The sequence below is a fragment of the Patagioenas fasciata genome, chromosome 20 (genome assembly GCF_037038585.1).
Source record: "Patagioenas fasciata isolate bPatFas1 chromosome 20, bPatFas1.hap1, whole genome shotgun sequence".
NCBI classification, from domain to species: Eukaryota; Metazoa; Chordata; class Aves; order Columbiformes; family Columbidae; genus Patagioenas; species Patagioenas fasciata.
This window is the reverse complement of record NC_092539.1, coordinates 6,061,325-6,082,849: the sequence shown is the minus strand read 5'-3', so window position 1 is coordinate 6,082,849 and position 21,525 is coordinate 6,061,325. Positions and strand designations below refer to the sequence as shown.

The window sequence follows — 21,525 nt, the reverse complement described above, 5'->3', positions numbered from 1 at the left end:
GCAGCCGCTGCTGTGTTGGTTATGGTGTGTTTGTGCCATCGCTTCACAGCAACGGTAACCCCAAAGCACAGTCAGCAGCAAAGGCGTTTCTCTGAGCTTCCTCCACTGGCAGCTTGTGATGGGATTGCCACAGCAATTCAGGCTGGCGGACAAAACTGGGTCTTGTCAGCAACAGCACCAGCGAGGGTGAAAGAAAAGACCACTTTGAATAGTGTTTCTTGTGTTATGAAGATGGGTCTGCACATCTACCAACTGGGTGTCTATGGCCTGTGATGAAAGTGATGCTCCGATTTCTGATCTTTTCTCTGTTTGCCTTGGAAGCTGATTTTCAGACTTGAGGGAAATCCTTCCTGCTCATGTCCCCAGGTGGGGGAGGATGCACCTCTGCATGTTTACTCCTCTCTCAGTCTGGCCGCTCTTGATGCAAGGGGAAAACAAATAGGAGCAAAGATCAGACCTACCTTATGTCCAATTTCTCCCAAAGGCCCAGGTGGCCCCTGTGGTCCTTGTGGACCCTGAAAAACAAAGACACAAGGCTCTTTCCATGCAACTGTTTTCATTTTTGAAGGGCCATGACTTTCATGGCCTGTAAGATAGAACACCAGCTCCCTCCCACATCACAGTGGAGCTACAGAGTGTACAAGAGATGGCCAGTGAGAGGGAGACACCAGCAATGAATGTGCTGAGGCACCAGGCAAACGGCACAGAAGGTCCTTCATCTTTCTGGTTCCTGCCTAAAACTACTGCAGCTGGCAAACGCCTGGTTTACCCTCTCCCTTCACAGTCCAGGTCAGTCCCCACAGACACAGAGAGCAGATGACCCCTGGTCCTGTTGGCCTCCTTGAGGTCTGTGTCTCCACCTGTCATCTCCCAGTGCCTCCCCCAAAGCTATGGGCTCAGTTCTGCCACCATCAGCCTCCCTTCTGATCCCTCTTCTGCTCTACCTACAAGCCCAGCTCCTCCTGTTACCTCTGACCCTGTTCCAGACCCAAGCTTGCTCTTCTTTTCTCCCTTCCTTTCCAAAATCCATCCCAGGCTGTATCCTACACTCTCCCTGGTTGGTCCATGGCCCCCTTTTGCTTTCCAGAGGTCTGACCTGGTCTTTCCTCGTGTCTCCCAGGACTCTGGCCAAGTCTTTCACATCTCTGACCATGCTGGAGATGGCAAGGACAGAGAAGCTGGGGATGGGAATAAGTAGTGGAGATGAAACAGACAGAGAAAGAAATCAAGTGTCTGTGTGTGTGCAATCGAAGACAGATGAAGAAAGACACTTGCCGGGTCGCCTGGAGCCCCTTTTGCTCCTGGAGGTCCAGAAGGTCCTTGGATGCCCTAGAAAAATCAAAACCAACAGTGTCAGCCCCAGCCCACAGCAATTCTTCACACCTCTCAGCAATAACATGCATCTTAGTGAAAGATTTGACAAATATAGTGAAATATATATGATATATATGAAATATATATGAAAAAGATAGTGAAAAATAACATGCTTCAGTGAAAGGAGTGGCGACCTGGCCCTATAAGTGTGAGACACTGTCCAAATTCTTCCTCCTGGACCAGGACTCAGAACTTATGGACTTGAGTGAAACCGAGGTTATGAAAGGAAGGCACAAGGGATGGACACTTACCGGGAAGCCACGTGCTCCTGTCTCCCCAGTCTCACCCATCTTCCCCTGTGAACACACAGTTACAGCAATGAGCAGCTGGGAACGTGCTGAGACGCTCATGGTGCTTTGGCCAGGAGAAAATGCAGTTCCCTGGGCTCTGTGTAGGTGTGGGGACCCCTGTGGGGACTGTTACCACGCCAGGTTTGGCAGACACCGGCTCTCGCAGAGGACATACCTGCAGCCCATCTGGCCCCAGCTTGCCTGGTTCCCCTGGCCGGCCCTGCAAAGCAAAAAAGACAAAGACTCATTGGCAGGAACAAAAACTGTTGGCAATGCTCTCATGTTCGAGCCCATAAGCTCTTGCACTTTTGTGCACCAAATATCCCCTCCAGTTCTCTGCAGGTTTTGAGAGGCCAAAAGCCCAGCATCCCACCCTGAGGAACACCCCACCAGCAAGTGTGGACAATGGGCTGCATGACCCGAGGATTTTTGCGCAAACACTGCACTGGAGGAAGCCGGGATTCCCTGGGATGCCCTGGCAGGGCATGAAATAAGGGAGATTCCCCACCCCAGTTGCATTCACAGGGCCATGTGCATGAAAGACTCATTCCTGCTGGTTGATCCTCATGGGTGGATTGAACATCCCCCATTCCTGGAGGAGGATGTCACCTTGATCCTGCCCAGAGCAGTTAAGAGCAGCCTTGGCCAACCTGGCCACCCACTGGCATTCACCTTGACACCTCGTGACCCCGGCTCGCCTACTGGTCCATCAGGCCCTCTGGCACCCTGGAAAAAGGCAAAAGAGAGGCAGAAATAAGAATACAGAGCGTATGTCTCACTGGAAAATACAGCAGTCACCCCAGCTTTGGCCACCAGGAAAGTCCATGAGATCAGCCTTGGCTAAGTCAACCTGTACCTGGGCGGACTGAGCACAGCAGCTTGGAGTCCAGGACTCAACAGATCCTTTCTGTGTTTTGTTGCTTCATTTCTCACCATTACCAGTATCCAGCATCAAAATACCTTTTATATCTGTTAAATCAACTACCAACCAGAAACCAAAGCCAGAGGAGAAAGGCAGGCCAGGAACAGCCATGTTTTCAGACAAGGTTACATGACAACAGTTTTGCAACGCACAGACTTGCACTTCTACCCTTAGGGATAGCAAACCTCTTCCTTCCTAGAAACCCTGCTTTTCCAGCTGCCCCTGCCTTTAACCCTCGGCACACCACATTGTCTTATGGTCACGGTCAGGGCAATAAAGCTACAAAATCTAGAGGCACACAAGCCCCCACCATACAGTACCTTCCCAGCTGTCCTGGGCCCCAACCTGCTCCCAGATCAGGGTATATTTGCTGGTAGCGGAACTCCAAGCCTTCAGCTGCAGTTACCTGCTATTTAAAGAACTGGCTGCTGTTAAGGATCAGGCAGGTGCTCATGCATATGCATGTGGGGAGGAGCGTGGTGGCTGTGCTGGCTTTGGTACGTCTGGTCCTACACCCGGCATCTGCTCCTGGGTGTATGTGTGTGTGCACGGGGACCTCGGGACACGTGTGGGACACACACACTATTGCAGATGCTCATGGCACATAGGAGAGTCCAGACAGTGAGCTATCCTGGACGTGATCAGCTAAAATGGAGCAACTCATGATACAGCTCGGGCATCCTCAAGGAAGGGGTGTCCTTGTTCTTCCTGAGGGTTCTAAGCGAGGAGACCCCTGGGAAGAGGGGGTAGTTGTGGCTCTAGATTTCAAGCTGATTTCAGAAGAGCTGAAGGCACAGCCCTCTGCACCATTTGAACCCCAGAAACCAGCGTGTCACACTGGCAAGACAATAAACACAGCCATAGTCAGGGAAAATAAAACAGTAAAAAAAAGGGCATAGCAAGAGACTCCATTAATGCACGTCATGTTCTTAATCAGGCCATGAGCTCAGTTGGGACTCTTAGGCGCTACTGCAATATAAATAATAAATAAAAACACAGAGCGGTGCTAGAATGTAGTGGTAAGAGGAATCCTGAGAGCGGGCCAGGGCGGAAATAGAGAAAACAGGAGCCAATGTGCTTAATCGGGATGCAAACCGCGTGCCAAAAGTAATAACAGGGCTAGGGAGCCAATGCGTTAGAAAAGCAACTCCAGTGTGACAGGCAAAGAGGGAGAGACTCACAAAGAAAGGCAGTGTAACAGCAGAAGATGTATAGGAAATGCAGCCAAATTATTACAGCAGACAAACACTGTCAATAGAAAATAATGCAAAAACTTATACTGTGCAAAACCCTGCGCCGCTCAGCGTACCAGAAATTAAATAACAAAAAGCTTGTATTACACAGCAGTAAGACACAGCTCTAAAGAATGCTCAGTTCGGTCTCCAGGACAGATGGACAGCAAAGGGCTGTGCCCCAGATGGGAACACCACAACCCAACAGGGTGTCGCACAGGTCAGTGCTTTGCTGCACTAATGCAATGGGAGCTCCCGCCAATCCCGGACCACAAGCGGCCACGAGATCAGAGAGCAGTAAAGACCAAAAGTTGCATTAACCCATGTCCCTATAAACCTCAGAGCACAATGACATACACCAGAACGTCATTTAAAAGCAGGGCTACTGACAGCTCAACCCAGACAGCACTGTGAGTTGGATCAGTGGGAGAATGGGACGTGGAGGCATCTGGGGAGCTGCCTGGGGTGACAGGGACATCCAGCGAAATACACAGACCTGCCCTGGGCTGGGTACTGGGTTGTCCAAAGAGAAGGCAGGTGTCAGCATGTGTATGGCACTGGCACCCTGGAAATCACTCTGCCACCCAACTTGTCATCCTCCCTGGAAAACCAGTTTTTCCCCTCCTCTTTGAGCAGATGTTCAGGTACTTTGGGCGATTACATCTTAGATGGTGGGGTGATCTGCTTCTGAGGAAGGGGAAGGATGTACAGACAGGCAGGATTCTGTAGCTCAGCCCTGGATTACAGAAGGAGAGAGCAGGGATCAGAGGTGAGTGGCACGTGGAAATGCCCAGGTTAGAGGTTTACGTTCCAGGACAGATGCTGCTGGGGAATGAAACTGGGATGCATTTGGCCCCTCCAGATCCATCTTCTGTAGCCTGTCCCAGCCTGTCCAGCTCCTTCACCAGTGCTGGGCTGCTCCGGGCTGGGTGCAGGCTGGTGGGTGCCCTCAGCCCTCACTCGGCACTGCAGACGGGCAGTGATGATTCTCAATGGACTGACTCTTGTTGCAGACATGTTTACAGTATCCAGGTTTCTTCCAGCAGAGCCCTGTCACCAGCATTGCAGGATCTGCCAGGGCAATCTCACTTCACAGCAGTCACCTACCTAATCCCATCACAACACATCTCGTCAGCATCTGACCTAAAGAAGGAGAAAGTGACCCTGTATTCACAAATGCATGTAGCAAGCTTCATCTTCTCCAGCCTCCTGGGCCGAAACCCAGGATAAAGGCTTCCCGTAATCTGATCTGACAGGAAAGGCTACATTTAGTCAATTAGTTAAATCTTTAAAACTCTCTTTTGCTGACAACGTTGGTTAGAGATGAGCGAGTGAGGTCCTGGCAGCTCTCCAGGGAGCATCCCATGCCAAACGCCGCATGGCACAGCATGGTGCCTTCCCCTGTAGACCCAGTGCCTTGGTCTTGCAGGCAGAGCTGAGTATCCCTTGGATCCTCGGAGCTCCAAAATGAACTGATCAGCCAGGCATCCCCCTGTACTGGGCACTGGGGAGACCACACCTTGAATCCTGGGGTCAGTTTTAGGCCCCTCATGACAAGAAGGACCTCGAGGTGTTGGAACGAGTTGAGAGAAGGGAACGGAGCTGGTGAGGGGCTGGAGCACAAGTGTGATGGGAGCGGCTGAGGGACCTGGGGGGTTCAGCTGGAGAACAGGAGCTGAGGGGAGACCTTCTGATCTCTGAACTGCCTGAAAGGAGCTTGGAGCATGGAGGGGGTTGGTCTCTTCTCCCAAGGAATGAGCGATAGGACAAGAGGAAATGACCTCAAGTTGTGCCAGGGGAGGTTTATATTGGATATTAGGAAAAAATTCTTCCTGGAAAGGGTGGTCAGGCATTGGAACAGGCTGCCCAGGGCAGTGGTGGAGTCACCATCCCTGGAGGGGTTTAAAAGATGCATAGATGAGGTTCTCAGGGACATGGGACAGTGTCAGGGGTGGGTTAATGGTTGGACTCGATGATCTTGAGGGTCTTTTCTAACCAAAACAGTTCTATGGTTCTGTGCCTACCCTGAGCACAGCAGGGCAGAGGGGCCAGGACAAACATGTAGAGAGGTGTCTTGGGGAACAGTGTCCCCAAGGCATGTGCAGCATGGACCCATCCTAAGAATGGGGTAAGGTGCAGTTAAAGGCATGGCTTTATATCTCCAGTGTCAGCATCTCTAGGAGCCCATGAAACAGAGAAGAAAGCTTTTCTTTAGTCTGTGTCAGGCAATAGAGGTACACCCTGCTGCTAGAGTACACAAGACTCTCGCAGAACAGAGATAAATAGTCAACAAGGTGTTTCCGCAAAGCAGAGCTGCATTTCCCCCCATTTAAACAGATACTCGGCACTCAAAGAGAGACAGGAACAAGCCTCTGAATAGTAAAACTAACTGTCAGCAGCTCCTTCACAAAAATCCAAAGCTCCTTCCTTACCCCTTTATCCAAATATTGATATTTTGCTATCAACCTGGCCAAATGAAAAGCAAGCAGATGCCTTGACTGAAGATGATGGGAGACGTTACTGGTCATAGATCTGTAGCTAAGTTTCATCAAACATTTCTGATGCTTTTTCAGCCAACTAGAAAGACCTCTGGGACCAAAACAATGCACCTCTGCTTTTTCCCTGTGACCAACTTCCCAGCTGGGCCTGGAAAAAGCAACCATTTTCAGGTTTGGTTAGATAACACCACTTCACAAATCCCTGGCATTTACCCATCCCAGCAGGCAGGGATGCAGCAAAGCATTGGTTGGGGTGGCAGAGATATCGGTCCCTCAGGAGAGCGGGTCCACACGCCTTATCTCGGCTTTGCAGGCTTCACCTGGGCAAGAGTCAATGTGGGAGCCTGGACAGATGAATGGCACGGTGGAAAAGAGAAATATACTCGGGGATTTGAAAAGCTCCTCTGAGTTGCCTGAGCCAGCACCTGGCATCCCCCCCAGGGAGAGGATAAAACACCAGAAATGTGAACAGACTCCTCGACCAGAAGAACGGAGCAAGGTTAAGTCATTTCACAGCAGGATTACAGGTGCAGCTTTGTGATCCAAGTCGCCAAGTCACGGCTCCAGTTGATATTTAACCTTCTGCAGAGATTCTCAGTCAATACCTGGGCTTTTGCTACCGCTGTCCTCAACAGAGGATGCTGGGGACCACGCGTCTTCCTGCTGCGAGGAGCTGATTAACAGAAATGTGCTTTGGAATTGAAGTAAGATAGGGTAAGAGACTTGCTGAATCAGCCAACTCCAAATTTAAGCCTTGATTGGGTTGAATAATTAGGTTTAAACACATGCATAGCTGTCACTAGCTGAATGTTAAGCACGTGTCTAAGGAAAATAAGCCTGGGCTCACATGTACAAATTTCTTGTCCTTAGGGAAGAGGAGAGGGGAAGCCATGTCCATGGAAGATTGTTCAGTATCAGTTTGATGGGATAAACAAAGGCTTACTAAGGAACAACAGCCTTGTCATGACTAAAAGGAAAGTTACGATTTTGAAATAATTTTCTTCTTAAAATTTGTACTTACATCTTGACAATACAAAAGCTATCACAACATAAATACAGACCCCAAAAAGCCTCCATTGTTCTTTCCAATGGAAACCATATTTGCTATTTACGTTTCCTTCAAAAGCAAAATTACTTTAATGAAGTATCCACAAACAGAGCTCATGGAATCCACAAACATCTGGCGGAGGCTGCATTCATGTTTCCACTCTGAATTGAATTACATCCCTTTTGTAAGCTAGGACAGAGGGTAATGTCTGAAATTACAATTGGGGGATCATTTCCCATCCTGAGAAAACCAAGAGCCAGGATAGCAGGACAAACTGAGCAAACAAAGAATACTATGTGCCTGGAATATCATCTGAGAGTATGAAAAGAAGGGAAATGTGAGAGAGAGATACACAAACCAGAAATCCTCCAGGCAGGAGATCTGCTGCTCCTTGCAATGCTGACTTTCCCACATCATACTCACCGAAATCTGTGGGATTTCAAAGCAAAGCCCAAATTCCTCCTCTTTGCTGGGGATCTTAGAAAGGATGTCAGTCTGTCTCGCAAATTCTGCACAGATTATATCACTGTGATATCCCGCTTTGCTCTTGGTTCTACCTTGTGTGATAATGAATATCCCCTTTGTCATTGCTGACAGGAGGAGCAGAGCTGAAAACAACCTGGTCAGCTGCGCTCTGCTTGTGGGTTGAGGTCTTGAGGCCATCGCAGATGTAAGAAGCTGAAGAAGGTTTATGTGTGTGAATCTCGCACAACCCAAGAGCCAAACACCACTGCTGCACGTGGCTGTTTGCTGTGAGGAGAGGCTCAGTGCAGGGGATGCTACTTCTCTATACCTGCGTTCATTAAAGGCACTGGCAGAGTCATCTGATCCCCTTGGATGACCCACCTTGCCAAGGGCCCGCACAGCTGGCAGCCTGGATTCTTCCCGAAAGTGCTTCCCCTTCAGCTCTGCGCTGCAGTTTTACCTTGAGATATTTCCTACCATCCATTCAAAGCCTCCTGTGAAAGTGCCTCCAGTTTCTCATCCATCGTGATCATGGAGCTCAGTTAATTGTTTGTACATAGCACAGAGAAACCTCAGTCCCCAGGGGACCCTCCAAAAGCAAAGCTGGGGAACAAGATCCACGTCCTTCTCACCACAGAGAACAGCAGCAAGGAAGCTGTTTTTCCCCTTTTTCCTCTGCTTTTTCCAGCCACAAGTTAAAAACTGAACCCTGATAAGCATCTGCTGGGCTTAGGTGTTACTGGTGTCCTTCTAGCTGTGCTTTTAAAACCTAAAGTAGTTCCAGGGTACATAACTCTGGAGTTATAAAGCTTTCTAGTTGGTTATTCCATTTCCTTTTGGCAGTCCCAGCTATTCAAGGAAAGTATTAGCTCTGGTATAGGGAAACATATGCAACTCTTGGCTGTTCTGAATTCCCCAAGCAGGAGTTGCAGCAGAAGCAGAGACTGGGAATGGGTGAAATGTGTAGCTTACTCCAGCCTATGTCTTTGAAAATGAAACATGGAAACAGATATCACAAGATCCTTGGAGGGAGAAATGCAAAATATGTTGTTGTTGTGGCCTTCAGCAGAACCCATGTGCGCTCACTATTAATACATTGTAAAGCAGCTGGACAAGGGAAAACAACCCAAAGCAGGGATGTTCCTGTAACAAACGTCCCGTTGAAGAAGAAGAAAGATTGAGGAGCTCAGTGGGACATGGGTTGGATGTCACAGGCCGGAAAACAAGCAGTTTTGGCAGGTCTGGAGGTCACCTTGCTGTCGGCTGTCACCCAAACCGAGCAGGAAGAACCACACATGAGCTGCCACAGAGTCCTTGTGAAACATTTATCCACTATAGCACGTACTTGTAGCACTGTCAGGGATGCTATTACAGCATCACGCAGTACTGAGCTGGGGTCTGCTCTTTCCAGGCAGAGTGAGGGTTCGCACACACCTCACGGTGTGGTACCGTTTAGATACGAATAGAGAAAATCAAGGCATTGCGTTATGGGCAGGAAAAAGCCATAGGAAGACACAGGACATGCTTATAATTTGATCTACTGACAACACAAACCACACTTTTCTCACCGCCCCACGGAACACTGACAGAAGATATCAGTCCTGCGAGACTGAAAGGCGAGACATGGGAAGAGCGGGTGGTTCAGCTCCTTGTCCGCTCCACTTCTGCCTGCCTCGTTTCTTCATTCTGTCTCATGGCACAAGATTCCCTGCTGTGTCTGCCCCTGGCTAAATCACAACACTTCACATCTCAGCTGCTCTCTGTCCCTTGGCAGCAAAGGCACCTGCATCCTTTTCCCAGATACACCATCCTCAGCAGAAACGTCCATAAACCATGTTTTGACATTGCAGGTGGCTGGAAAACACAAGCTGGAGCACTTCTACAGTAAACTCAACACTGGGACAGCCCTCTGCCCACACACATCACTTGCATTTGCATCCCTGGTAAGAGTGGGCTCACTGACCGGAGTCCTTGCACACAACAGACACACTGTTGGGGAGATGCTGCCCCAACTGCTGCTCATCTTCACACCCCAAACTAACCCACCAGATCGCTTTTCCAATGGCTGAAAGAGAAGACGGATAAAAGCTCGTGGAGAGTGCTTACCCTGCGGCCCTTCATCCCTCTTATCCCTGGTGCACCACGGGCTCCTGCTGGACCCTGGAAGGGGAAAAAGGAAACAAAATGAAGATGGAGGATGAGGAAGGCAGCAGCTGTTGGTAAGACCCCACATCTGTACGTGATCTGCAAGACCCTCAGACACAGCCCCTTGTCCAGCAGGTTGGTTTATTAAACTCTTGCCAAAGACATGACCATATTTACTTGACTATAAATGGTCTTTTTAAAAAAAACCTCCCTGATTGTCTTTGGATTACGAACATTGAGGCCAAGGATCCTGGCTGAGGTTTATATGCTTAAGTATCTGCAGCCTGTTGTCTGTGTAAGTGGTGTGATGTGAAGAGAAGCTGAACATCTACAATTCCCTCCGAAGCTATTAAAAGCAGCTGCTGCACAGTATCTCTACAAAAATAATAATAACCAGGATCTGTTTTTCAGTTGTTCAAATATAAAATCAGACACCTCATCTTAGGTATCCAAGTCTGACCTTTTCAGCCAAATACTGATTTTATCTTCAAGTATCTGTTGCCCTGTTGGTGCAGTATAAATATTCATACTGGCAGACAGATGCTGATTTCATCTGGGCTGTTGGTGTTGCAGATGATCCTGTTGTTCTTACACTTACAGAAAGGTTTCAGGTTTTCTTTCGACCTGGATTTGTACACACTTGATTCATTAATGTGCACACAGGAAATGCAGAAGAAGAGAAAGAAACAACTTTTCTTCTCTTACGACGTTTATCAATGTCAAAAATTAAAGGATGTGTTCTATTAACAGGATTTATTTCTGTATTATAACTTTAAAACCCCATATTTAAAGTCAGTCAGAAAACCTCAAAATGACACATTCCATTCCCGCTCTCTCAAACATTCCACATCAAGTGTTTGCTATTTATATATTAATAGCTTTTACCAACTGTCAACGCCACAAACTCCACCAAGAATCAGAACAAAATTGGACTGTGATCTTCCTACTGCTTGTACCACTGCCACTGAGAAAGATTTTGCTTCTGGAACAGAGGTATCTTTCTGCATGGCATGTAAATCCAGAATACAAGTGCTTAGCTGTTCTCCTTCAAGATGGAAAAGTTAGTTGACTGTAACTATATTTGTAAGCACAGTAAATCTCAGTTTTGCTAGTGAGGTCAGTAGCGACTGGCATGGACAAGCAGTAGATGTGTCAGATGCCTGTTTTATAGAGATTTTTATGATAAACACACACTGAAATGACATTCTTCATTGGTATTTGGAATATCCTCCTGGAAGTCTCAGCCTATCCCGAAGAGCTTGTGAAAATACAAGCACAGAAACATTCGTTGTGATGTCAAAATGTTCAGGGAGCAACTAGATACCATGCTGGCAATTTCAAGGAACTGTTTAGGAGACGAGTGACCTTTAAAATACCTATTTGTATACATCATTTTCAAAAATGAACACAAAAGACGTAGCATGATAGTGAGCGGATAGAAGGAAAAGGAATTCACAAGCCTCAGTGAGCTGAAGTTAAGGGCAGAGCTTCCTACAACGGACTATGCTGTTGCTCCCCATTCCCAATCACCCGCTATTCAATTAATCAGCCATCAGAGCTGCTAAGGCTCACCGGACAGCTTAATCAAAGAGATTTTAAGAGTTTAGGACAAACAACAACAGCATGCCTCAGGTCTGGCTTGAAAAGCAGATAATGAATATTTGGTGGAGAAACAGGCAGAAACAGCTGGAGTTGATGAGTGGGGATTTGATATTAGAGGATTATTTGATTTACTGGCTTTGTGGGGAAGTTTAACTTATTGAATTATGACTTTTTAACATGCAGTCTTGTAGGAAACATTTTGCTTGGATGAACTTGTTAGTTATTTGCCTGCAGGACAACAGGGAACTGAGGGAAACGGAAGGACCTGGGGACGGTCACGTCCCAGAGCTCTGCAGAGACATTTTGTCATCTCCAGTCAGAGCTGGTGCCTCAACTCACACTGTTGTCATCAAGCCCCAGTGAAGTAAGACATAACTCAGTCTTAACTAAACTTATAATACTAGTTAGTGGTGCACTAGATAGTGCGTCAGGAGTGGGAGCTGCCGTCCTCCCCAGAGCCCACAGCACGGGGTAAGCAGGGGGACTGCCTGGTGCTCCAGCCATCCCCAGGTCATGCAGCAGATAACATCCTGTGAAAGTTGCTAAAAAAGGGACATCTAGAGACATCCAGCTGCCTCGTAGACTTGTGTTAACAGCAAGTGCAGCCCTGAGGGACCACAGAGCAGCTCACTGCTGGGGCTGCATCATGTTCCTTGTATTGTGAGGGCCTGGCCAGGGTCACGTTGCTGCTTTTCATCAAAAGGTTTGGGCTGGAAGGGACCATCAAAGTTCATCTGTTCCAACCCCCTGCCATGAGCAGGGACATCTTCACCAGCTCAGGTTGCTCAGAGCCCTGTCCAGCCTGGCCTGGGATGTCTCCAGGGATGGTTCATCCACCACCTCTCTGGGCAACCTGGCCCAGGCTCTCACCACCCTCAGTGTAAAAAATGTCTTCTTTATGTCTGTCAGCCCTTGTCCTATCATAGGGACATTGTATCATCGTATCAGATAGGGATAGGTCACCCTGAGGTGCCACTTGATCTCAGATCTCCTCTTTCCCTCACCTCCACTGACTTGCAGCTGTGAAATCTCTCCCCAGGCAGCAGCTGGGGGCTCAGAGCATCCCCAAGCTCCCTGCGATGGGCAGAGCTGCCACCGATTTGGAGGCCAAACCTTTGGCACTGCTTGGGCATTTCACTACTGTGATCTTCCTCCCAATTAACAACGCTGTGGGAATTCACACACTGAGCAAAATCCATTCTCTGTACCCCCTCAGAGCTGCCTTTCTGTTGGTTCCAGCACACGACACGCAGCGGGATTCGTGCTACTGGGAGAGCTGGAGCTCTGTTTAAACAACAGCTGTGGGAAACTGGAGCCACGCTAAAATCTACCTCCACACCAATTGCACGCTCCAGCCACAGCTGCACATGTACCAAATGAGCACGTCCAGATGGGGGGCACATCTGGGGCAGCTGCTCTGCTCACTCCAGCGAGGGGCTCTGGAAAGGCACCATGTAGTCACTAAGGGATGCAGTCAGCAGAAGATGCAGTTGCTGTATTGTGTGATGTGATCACCATACTGCCAATAGTGCCTAGCAGAAACAGAGGGCCTTGCAATAACACCTTGAGCTTGGTCCTGCTAAAAGATTGGGGCTGGATTATGAGTTTGGATCCCTCATTGGGGAAATGGGCTACAAAAGTTTGAATTAAGCACTATTTTTTTTTTTTTAGCATCTCCTTCCATGCTGCTCTCACCCATACCCCATCCCTTTCCCCATTTCTCTTGTTTTTATCAAACTCAAGCTAACTGGGACAGAGTTGCTTGACTCAGCCCATGAATGCCCAGGACACAGGATGGTGATTTTTGGCATGCAGTATTAATTACAAGGTGATGACAGCCTTTACTTACTGTTGGTCCAGGGATCCCAGGAAAACCCACTCCTCCTGGTGTCCCTGGGTGCCCCTAAAAGAAAAGGAAGAACAACACAACTGGTGTGAATTCCCAGGATCTGCTCTTCCCTTCTTCCTCCATGTGGGAAGATAGGAAAAAAAGGCATCATTTGTTGCTTGTAAGGTCAGGCAGGTACTTTTTACTTGTTATTTGTCAGGGTAAAATTGCTCAGTGGCAGATGGAGAAGGCCAGGTTGTAAAAGCCCAGCTCCATCTCTGCTGGCAATATAAGCAGCTGTATTTTCTGAGCAGCCCAAAAGAAAATGAGCTGAATTACTTTAAAAATCTTTGGGTCTTGCATTATAGTACATAGGACATCAGTGTCAGAGCAAGAACGAGATCTTGCTGAGGTCCCCTCTGCTAAATGAGGATCCCCAAATGGCAGGGTGCATGGCACAGCAAAACACCACGAGCGCACCGCCCAAGCAGCCCCACATCTCCAGCTTGGTGGGATGTGAACACAGCAGTTTAGAAATCCCTGCTCCCAGATCCTGTCCATTCAGCAGCCAGGATGTCGGGAGTCAGACAGTCCTGCTGGTGCTGTAGCTTTGTAGCTCGTGGTTATCTCTGCTTGACACAACAGGTCCTCAGCTGATGGAGCTGCAGAACACGTGTTGAAACCCTCTGAATGGGCAAGTGCTGAACATGAGTGCTGGGGAGAAGTTATACCTCAGTCACTTAAATTCTCATTCCCACAGAGCCAGGAAGAATTTGTAGCTATTCTCACACAATCAAAAGATCGGGAGAAGCTGCGTCCTTTGCTGGGACACAGAGAGAGAGGCAGCAGCAAGAGCGAGAGAATGCAGACTTACTCCTTACCATCGCCCCCTTGACTCCTGGAGGGCCTGGGGGTCCCACTGAGCCACGGTCGCCCTAGGAGAGACACAGGTACATGGGGAAGAGTGAGGACTTTTGCTGACAAGCACTCTGAGCTGGCAGCAATGGGGATCTAGAGCAACAGAACAATTTAAAGATCCACAAATTGCAGTCTATGCCATCAGATTTCTACCAGAAAGGCTTGAGTACAGAATAATCATCACCCTCTTTCAAGCATCCATCTCATCAGAGGAGTTAAAGGACTACAGCAAGAATTATCTAATCCCCCATATCCCAGAGAAGAGACTTCACTATTGACATCAAACCACCGAGGAACAAGAAACAAACAATGCACTCCAGACCACCTTCAACTCCAGATGGTGCCAGAGCTGGATCCCAGGAGATCTCTAGCCCTTCTCACCCAGGGCATGACATCCCTCTCTGCCCTGCAGTACCACAATCCCTACATGTTCTGGTGTTTAGAGATGCATGGATTTGAAAGCAGTGGTGATGAGGCCCTGCTGAGAGCAGGGAACCAAGTTGGACAAAACCAGAGATGCTGCCTGGGATAGACAGCTGGTGTTTTCAAGAGACAGTAGGTGTTTTGGGAGGGCTCCCTGTCCTGTAGCTCATACTGAGACCACGGTGCAAGTGACAACAACTTGGAGACCTACATTGGGTTCAGAGCCAGATTCCTCCACAGCCCACCCTAAAGATATCAGCCCTTTCAAAACAAGCTACCATTTGTCATTAAGAAAATCTATGTACCGAAAAATCACTAATTCCCGAAGTCTTACTTATCCCCACATGCAGAACATCTCAGTTCCCCTGAGTACACCTGTGGCCCTACAGTTCAGGCAAGAACGGGAGAGGAGGTGTGAGCGTCCATGAGCATCACCACAACCCATGACACAAGGACGAGTCCAAGACATGGCTCTAGGGACGGGATGCTGGCTGCTTCCCTTTGGAGATGGTGGCAATTCCCACCCAGACCGCCTGTACTCTCCCTCGCAGCCCCGGTAACGCACCGGGAATGAGGTGTGTTGTGTTTGTGTGCTTGGGCGGATGAGGAAGGAGGAGGTAGCAAATGCTGCCAAGTAGTTTACGCCCAAAATCTGACCTACCTTCCAACAGCTAAAGTGTAAGGGGAAACATTTTTTTCAGCTCTAAGCAGCTTATTAAAAACAAACCCCAGAGTTTGTGTTGTCACCAGTTGGCCCTTGTAAACCAACGTAAGGATTTTTCCCCCCCCGAACGCATGGATTTTATTAGGTATGTATTAACTGTATTGTTCTCTTTGATAATCTTTGGATTTACTGGCTTCAGTCTTAAGTTTTGCAGCTCTCAGGATAGAGATTGCTGACTCAGCTATGTCTAATGAAAGCATGTTTCCCACTTCATTTAGCTCACGAGAGCACAGTAAGCTGTAGGATGCTATGCCAACTGGAGGCCTCGTTGCAGTTTTGATTTGATGGCAGTTACTTCTGTCATCTGTGAGTTTGTCCTGGTAGAGAAGAAGCCTGATAGAAACCACAGCTGTGCTGAGGATCTCCTAGGGCAGGTTTTCAAAGGACAGCCCAGGTTTGCCTGGACACCAAGGTAATGTCATCAAGTTACAGAATTGATCTGCAAGACGAGGACAGCTCATGGGGTCAAGGCGCTGGCACAGAAGTTGTAGGGCCAGATGTGAATTTGCTGGAGTGGGAAAATGATCTTCCCATATCTCCTGCATGGAAAACCCCTTATTGCTCATTTAATTCAGGGCTGCAGCTGCCGTTGAGGCAGCTCACTCAGGCACCAATTTTCTGTTCGACCACCTTGGACACATCACAGACTCCTTAATCCTCTGTTTTCCTTCTGTAGAACGCATCCCACAACACATCCTTCCTTTTTACCTCTTTTGTGCCTTGACAGCTTGGACTGAGCCTGCTTCTGCTACTGCCCCACCAGAGACCATCCAGTGCAGCGGGCTTTCCAAAGGCTGCACACCAGCAATAAAAGGCATTTGCAGCGAACACAGTGTAACTATCACAGAGGCTTGACATCATTACCCAGAGGACAGGGCTTGAAGTGATAAAAGTGAAAGAGAGAACTGATGTGCAGAACGCATCGTTTTATGTTCTTTACTATCTTCATGGCTGGACTGTGAGTAATTAAATCATCAATGAAAACCAGCAGTCTGTAATTGAGATAGAGTGAATGACATACGTAGATGATCTGTCTTTAGAAGCTACCCCTGAATAAAATTTTACACTCTGATAGAAAACAAATTAATGTCCCTTTACATTTTTATGAAAAGTAAAGCCATTTTTTCTTCCTGAAAGCAGCATGTATCTGTACTGTACACAAGAGGGCACCAGCCCTTAATAGCATGCCCAAAGCAACCACAGGGGCAGTCAGACCAGATGGTCCTCGTCAAATAAAATGGGACGTATTTGGACCAGCCTTTGCTGGGATGGGCGGCTGCACTCTCACATACCTTCTCTTGCACCCGAGAATTTGCTGGGCCCCCCTGTTCAGTGCAGGATCAGCTCTGGTCAGCACGGGTTTGGGAGCACATCTCTGCACAAATCTGTCTGTAACCTGAACTCCTTGGACTCCTCCCTTGACCAGGAACACAGGACTGATGGGTCCCTCATTCCCAGAAAAAACAGAACTGACTGTTAAATGCGAGTTTTCTGGCAGATTGTGAACGAATAAACCTTAAATTTTCAGAGGATATTTGACAGCATGTCCTTGGAGGGTAAGCGCATGTTAACTCTTAAATGTGAAATGGATGATTTTTGCCTGGCCCAAGACAAGCTCCGACACCCTGGACGTGCTGCATTCCCAGCTGGGTGTTGCACTGACACAACAACTTGAATCTCTACAATATGCAAAAGTTAAAACAACCCATTTGTTGCAAGCAACCTTACCTTTTCTCCCACTATTCCAGGCTCCCCCACCGGACCAATGAAACCCATCAGACCCTGAGGAAAGAAAAACACACAATTAATCTCAGTTTTATTTGCTGGGAAAGTAAACCATATCTTTGGTCCACCTTACTGGTTGGAACAGCAGAGCATCCTTCACATCCCGCTCAGTAATTCCTACTGGCTACCAGAGCGGACAGAGTTACTCCCGGCCATGGGAATGTCTCACTCCACAGCTGGTTCTGCTTTAGGCGCCAGCTGGAGCGGCAGCACGAGGATCCGCAAGAGCCACAACACACAGTATCAGGGATGAGTTAAGCATGTTTCGTAGCGAGGCCGAGTCCACAGTGTGGCTTTTGTTTTGCAAGCATTTCCCAAAACGTCAGCGCAGCTTCACCAAGAGCATCGACGGCGAGAGCTCCTGGGTTGCACAGTCTGGGAGCTGCCATCGTTTTAACTGCTGCGCTGGGTAGACTGCCCTGGGTTAATCTCAGCTGCCTCAAACCCTTGTGCAAACTAATAATGACCTGGATTTACGCTGTTGGGATGTCAGTAGGAAAGAAAGGTCTGAGGACAGAGGCAGAGGGGCCAGCAGGGCAGCAGACCTACCACACTACCCAGAAACTATCTATCTTGGGAAAAAAAAGAACAGCCTAAGCTGAGGATTTGTCAAAATTTAACGTTTGGGGTAAGGAAGAAACAAACAGAACTGCTTTTAATTAAGAAGATGAAAACAAACGCAATCTCAAGCTAAGATTCCCAAGAATTAAAACACAGCAGCCTCCCTACCAACTTCAGATGCAAGGGACCGTCCCCCCTGCCACGGCAGGCGCTCGCCGTCTCACTGCGTGGTTCTCATGGCCTTGTCCCTAGTCCCAGCACGGGTCATTGGGAGATAGATAGCTATATTTAGCTCCTCCAATGAGTCTGTAACTAAAGGGATTCATCTCCTGTCGAAACACTTCACAACCTGCCCATGGTTGGCACGGATCGAGTCAAATGGAGCCGTGTCCCAACTTGTTTGATTTTTGGCAACTGTCTGACTGCCGAGCAAGTCAGAGACAGGAGGTGGATCCTCCAGTGGTATTGTGTTTCTCTTCCTCTTTTTTAGAGTAATTTGAAATCCTTGTAATAAGTGGTGAAGTTCCTCTATGCAAATACATCTCACCTTTTCACTTCAACATCAAGGAGGTTTTTGAATTGCACACTAAAGAAAACATTGAGCATGAACTAACACAGCGGGGAAAAGAGCTACCCTAGAGCAAGGCAACTTCTGGAGTGTGGTCTCAGAAAGGGGAGAGCTTTTCAACCTGAAATCTCCTTTCTTGGGAAACAGCGAGAAAAGAAGCAAAAGTTTCCTGTCCGTACTCCTGCTTCTTTGCTTTCTTGGTTCCCAGCTGGCCTGACATGTACGCGGTTCTTCGACGTGCGTTCTGCAGCGTGAGCATCGCGGTGGCTCTGTTCCCGTCTGTGCACTGACAGTGGAAATGATACCAGATACAGAGGAGCATCCGGCACCCAGAGAGCAGCTGCTCACAGGTTGTACCGTTCCTCCTGCCACCGGAAGCCTCTCTCCATGAGGTCACGCTCACAATGTAAAGCCCTAGCACAAAATAACCAGCCTTACTGCTGTTCCCGCGTGTGAGGCTCAGCAGACCCATTCAGAGACATAAAACACAATGTGGGTCACTCTCCAATGACTTTTAGAGGGAATAACTTCTGACAATTATTCCAAGCATGAAGAGACTTCAAGCATTAACGTTCCTGATGTGGTACAACCAAATACCATCCTTCAAACATCATTGGAGACAGGAACTCCTCACCAAGGAATGCTGATGGGCTCAGCGACGCACCTCTCATTCTGATGCTCAGCTGGATTCACCTCTTGCATAGAGCAGCCACATTGTCTGATCAGGAGCCATAGAGCCCTTGTCACACTCTGACACAGGAGCAGCAACCAGGTAAAAAGTGTTTGGGAAAAACTCATGAGAGAAAGCAAAGAGCTCGGCGGGTATGTCGGAGCCTGGAGTCAGATGCTCGCATTAGAAATTCCTCCAGAGCTGATGTCCCAGGAGACCAGCAGGCCACTGTGCCACAGTGGAAATATTGATTAACAAGACAACAGCTACTACCGGGAAAGCTCTACTATATTACCAGGTGCTCACTGTCACCAGTCCTCCTGACATCAGCACTGGAATGGTCTTTGCTGTGTCCGAAGCTGATGCATTTCCAGTTCACTAATGTGCCATTGGGGCTGGGCTGCGTGGACAAGACACACGAGAGCAAAGTGCTGGACTCGGAGCAGGTTGCCCAAGGCAGGAACCAAAGGGGGAGCAGGCAAATTTGCAATATTTGCATAAGCAAGGTTGCCACTGGGTGGCATCGCTGAAAACCACTGAATCAATTATCCTTTCAATTAGACACAAGTGCAGATGCGTAGCTGATAACTGTATCCAGTTACTGAAGTCTTCCAGTAGCCCAAGGCCATGAAAAAGGCAAATCTTAAGGCAGAGGAGAGAATAGCAAAGCAATGAGATAAAACCAGGAAATGCTTTGCTAGGCAAAAATAAGATAATGAAAAGAAAAAATCTGTCCTTTCACTTCCAATTTCTCAGAAGAACTGCAGAACTCTCTCTCCCTGGGAAGATGCTCCCCTGAAGATGTTTCTGGGTTACTTCGGTCAGTCCCTGCAGAAGAAGAGATCCCTGCTCTTGCAGCAGATGTTGTTACCATTCAGAATAAGATTGTTTCACTTCTGAGGGGTATTGCACATGCAAACCCAGGCTTGAATGTTAATCTTCTGATACAGTGTCCACAGCAGCACCAGGTCCCAATCAGGTGTTTAAAAGACACACAGATGAGGTTCTCAGGGACATGGGTGAGGGGTGGACTTGACAGTGTTAGGTTAAGGGTTGGACTCGATGACCTTAAAGGTCTTTTCTATCCAAAGTGAGTCTATGATTCTAAAAAGTCTCTAAGGAATCTGGGTCATGAAGCAAGGCACACGGGCTGTGCTTCCCAGCCAACCTGGTGCTGCTCTACAGATGGTTTGCAGAGCATGGATTGCAACTTGCCAAGCAGCCCCCAAACCCAACACACCCTGAGGTCCCTTTCGCTGTCACATGTGCCATTTGTTGTCACAGCTTGTGCAGAAACCTGCTGGCACTGCCAGCGCAAGTGGGGTACAGGCAGACACCCTGAACCAGAGTAAATTCTGTCTGCGCTGGTACATCGTGTTCCTGCTCAAGGGAAGATGTCACTGCTCCCCACGTCCCCAGCAAGAGGAGCATCCCATGGTGTCACCATGGTAGAACAGGGACCGAAGCGAGATGCAGAGCAGGGACCCTGCGATGTGCCCAGGCTTCCAGCACAGGAGCTCTGGAGCATTTGCAGCCAACCCTGTCTGCGCTGGGCTAAATGAACTAATGTTGCTGTGTCTGCAAACAGACACAAATGGAGATAGCTATGTCTAGGCAAAATAAATCTCCGTAAATTATTGGGATTATATGAAACAACTAGGGGAGATTGGGTAACAGTATTCTTCACTGGCCAAAATGGGACAGACACTAAAGGGAACACAAGCAGCAAAAGATTTAAGTTTTAAGCAGCAGAAAAGCCACCAGTGGCAAATATGAAATCAAAGCAGAATGGATTGTGGCCATTACGCTGAAATGGCTGCAGCGTAACATCTTTTTCCCAGGTTCTCAGGGTTGACAAGAAGCCCCGCATCAAACACGACTCCAGGCAGTGTGTGTAATGATGCACGTGAAGTCCCAGCAGCGGTGGCTGCCCGGATAAAGGGCCACAGTATACAGGAAAGAATGTAAAACATTTATATTAGACGGGGAGTTCAGCATGTCGCTCATGATTCAGTCTGCTGTGTTCCCCAGCCAAGGGCATGGCGGAAAAAGGATGGAGATTGTTAAAAAGTTGCTGGGGGCTTGAGGGGAAGGAAAAGGGGGGGGACTGGCGGGTTGTAATTCCTAACTCCTGTCTGGCTTTCCCCATTTATTGTCCGGCCCTGTCATAATTAAGCCCCCCCTCTTGGCTGCATCAACGGAGAGCAAGTCAGCAATGAAGCCCTGCATAAATCATAGCCCATTTGAGAGAAACAACCGAAAGGCGAGCCCAGCGTGAGCAGGGTCTCCCAGGGACGGGACCGCCAGTCGCTCCCAGCAGGAACCGATCATGGCCTTTCTGTGTTACTGGTTCGCTAGAACTCAAAACAAAACAAACCAGGGACAAAGGACGGGAGGGAGTAAATGCACAATCCTCCCATTCAGATGAAAGAAAGGGAAAGTAAAACAGTAAATATCACAGTTTAAAGGGAG

At 48.3% G+C, this 21,525-nt stretch overlaps 1 protein-coding gene across 2 annotated transcripts in view; it reads right to left on the bottom strand.

The window, feature by feature from the left end:
• The window catches only part of LOC136110308 (uncharacterized), a 148,075-nt gene that overhangs the window by 41,793 nt on the left and 84,757 nt on the right, over positions 1-21,525 (bottom strand). For both annotated transcript variants that reach the window (XM_071817459.1, XM_071817458.1), the window contains 9 exons: positions 17,198-17,251; positions 14,286-14,339; positions 13,426-13,479; positions 9,936-9,989; positions 2,337-2,390; positions 1,840-1,884; positions 1,626-1,670; positions 1,276-1,329; positions 462-515 (listed from right to left, as the gene is read on the bottom strand). In XM_071817459.1, coding sequence (XP_071673560.1) covers positions 462-515; positions 1,276-1,329; positions 1,626-1,670; positions 1,840-1,884; positions 2,337-2,390; positions 9,936-9,989; positions 13,426-13,479; positions 14,286-14,339; positions 17,198-17,251 — 468 coding nt within the window. The remainder of the gene's footprint in view (positions 1-461; positions 516-1,275; positions 1,330-1,625; positions 1,671-1,839; positions 1,885-2,336; positions 2,391-9,935; positions 9,990-13,425; positions 13,480-14,285; positions 14,340-17,197; positions 17,252-21,525) is intronic.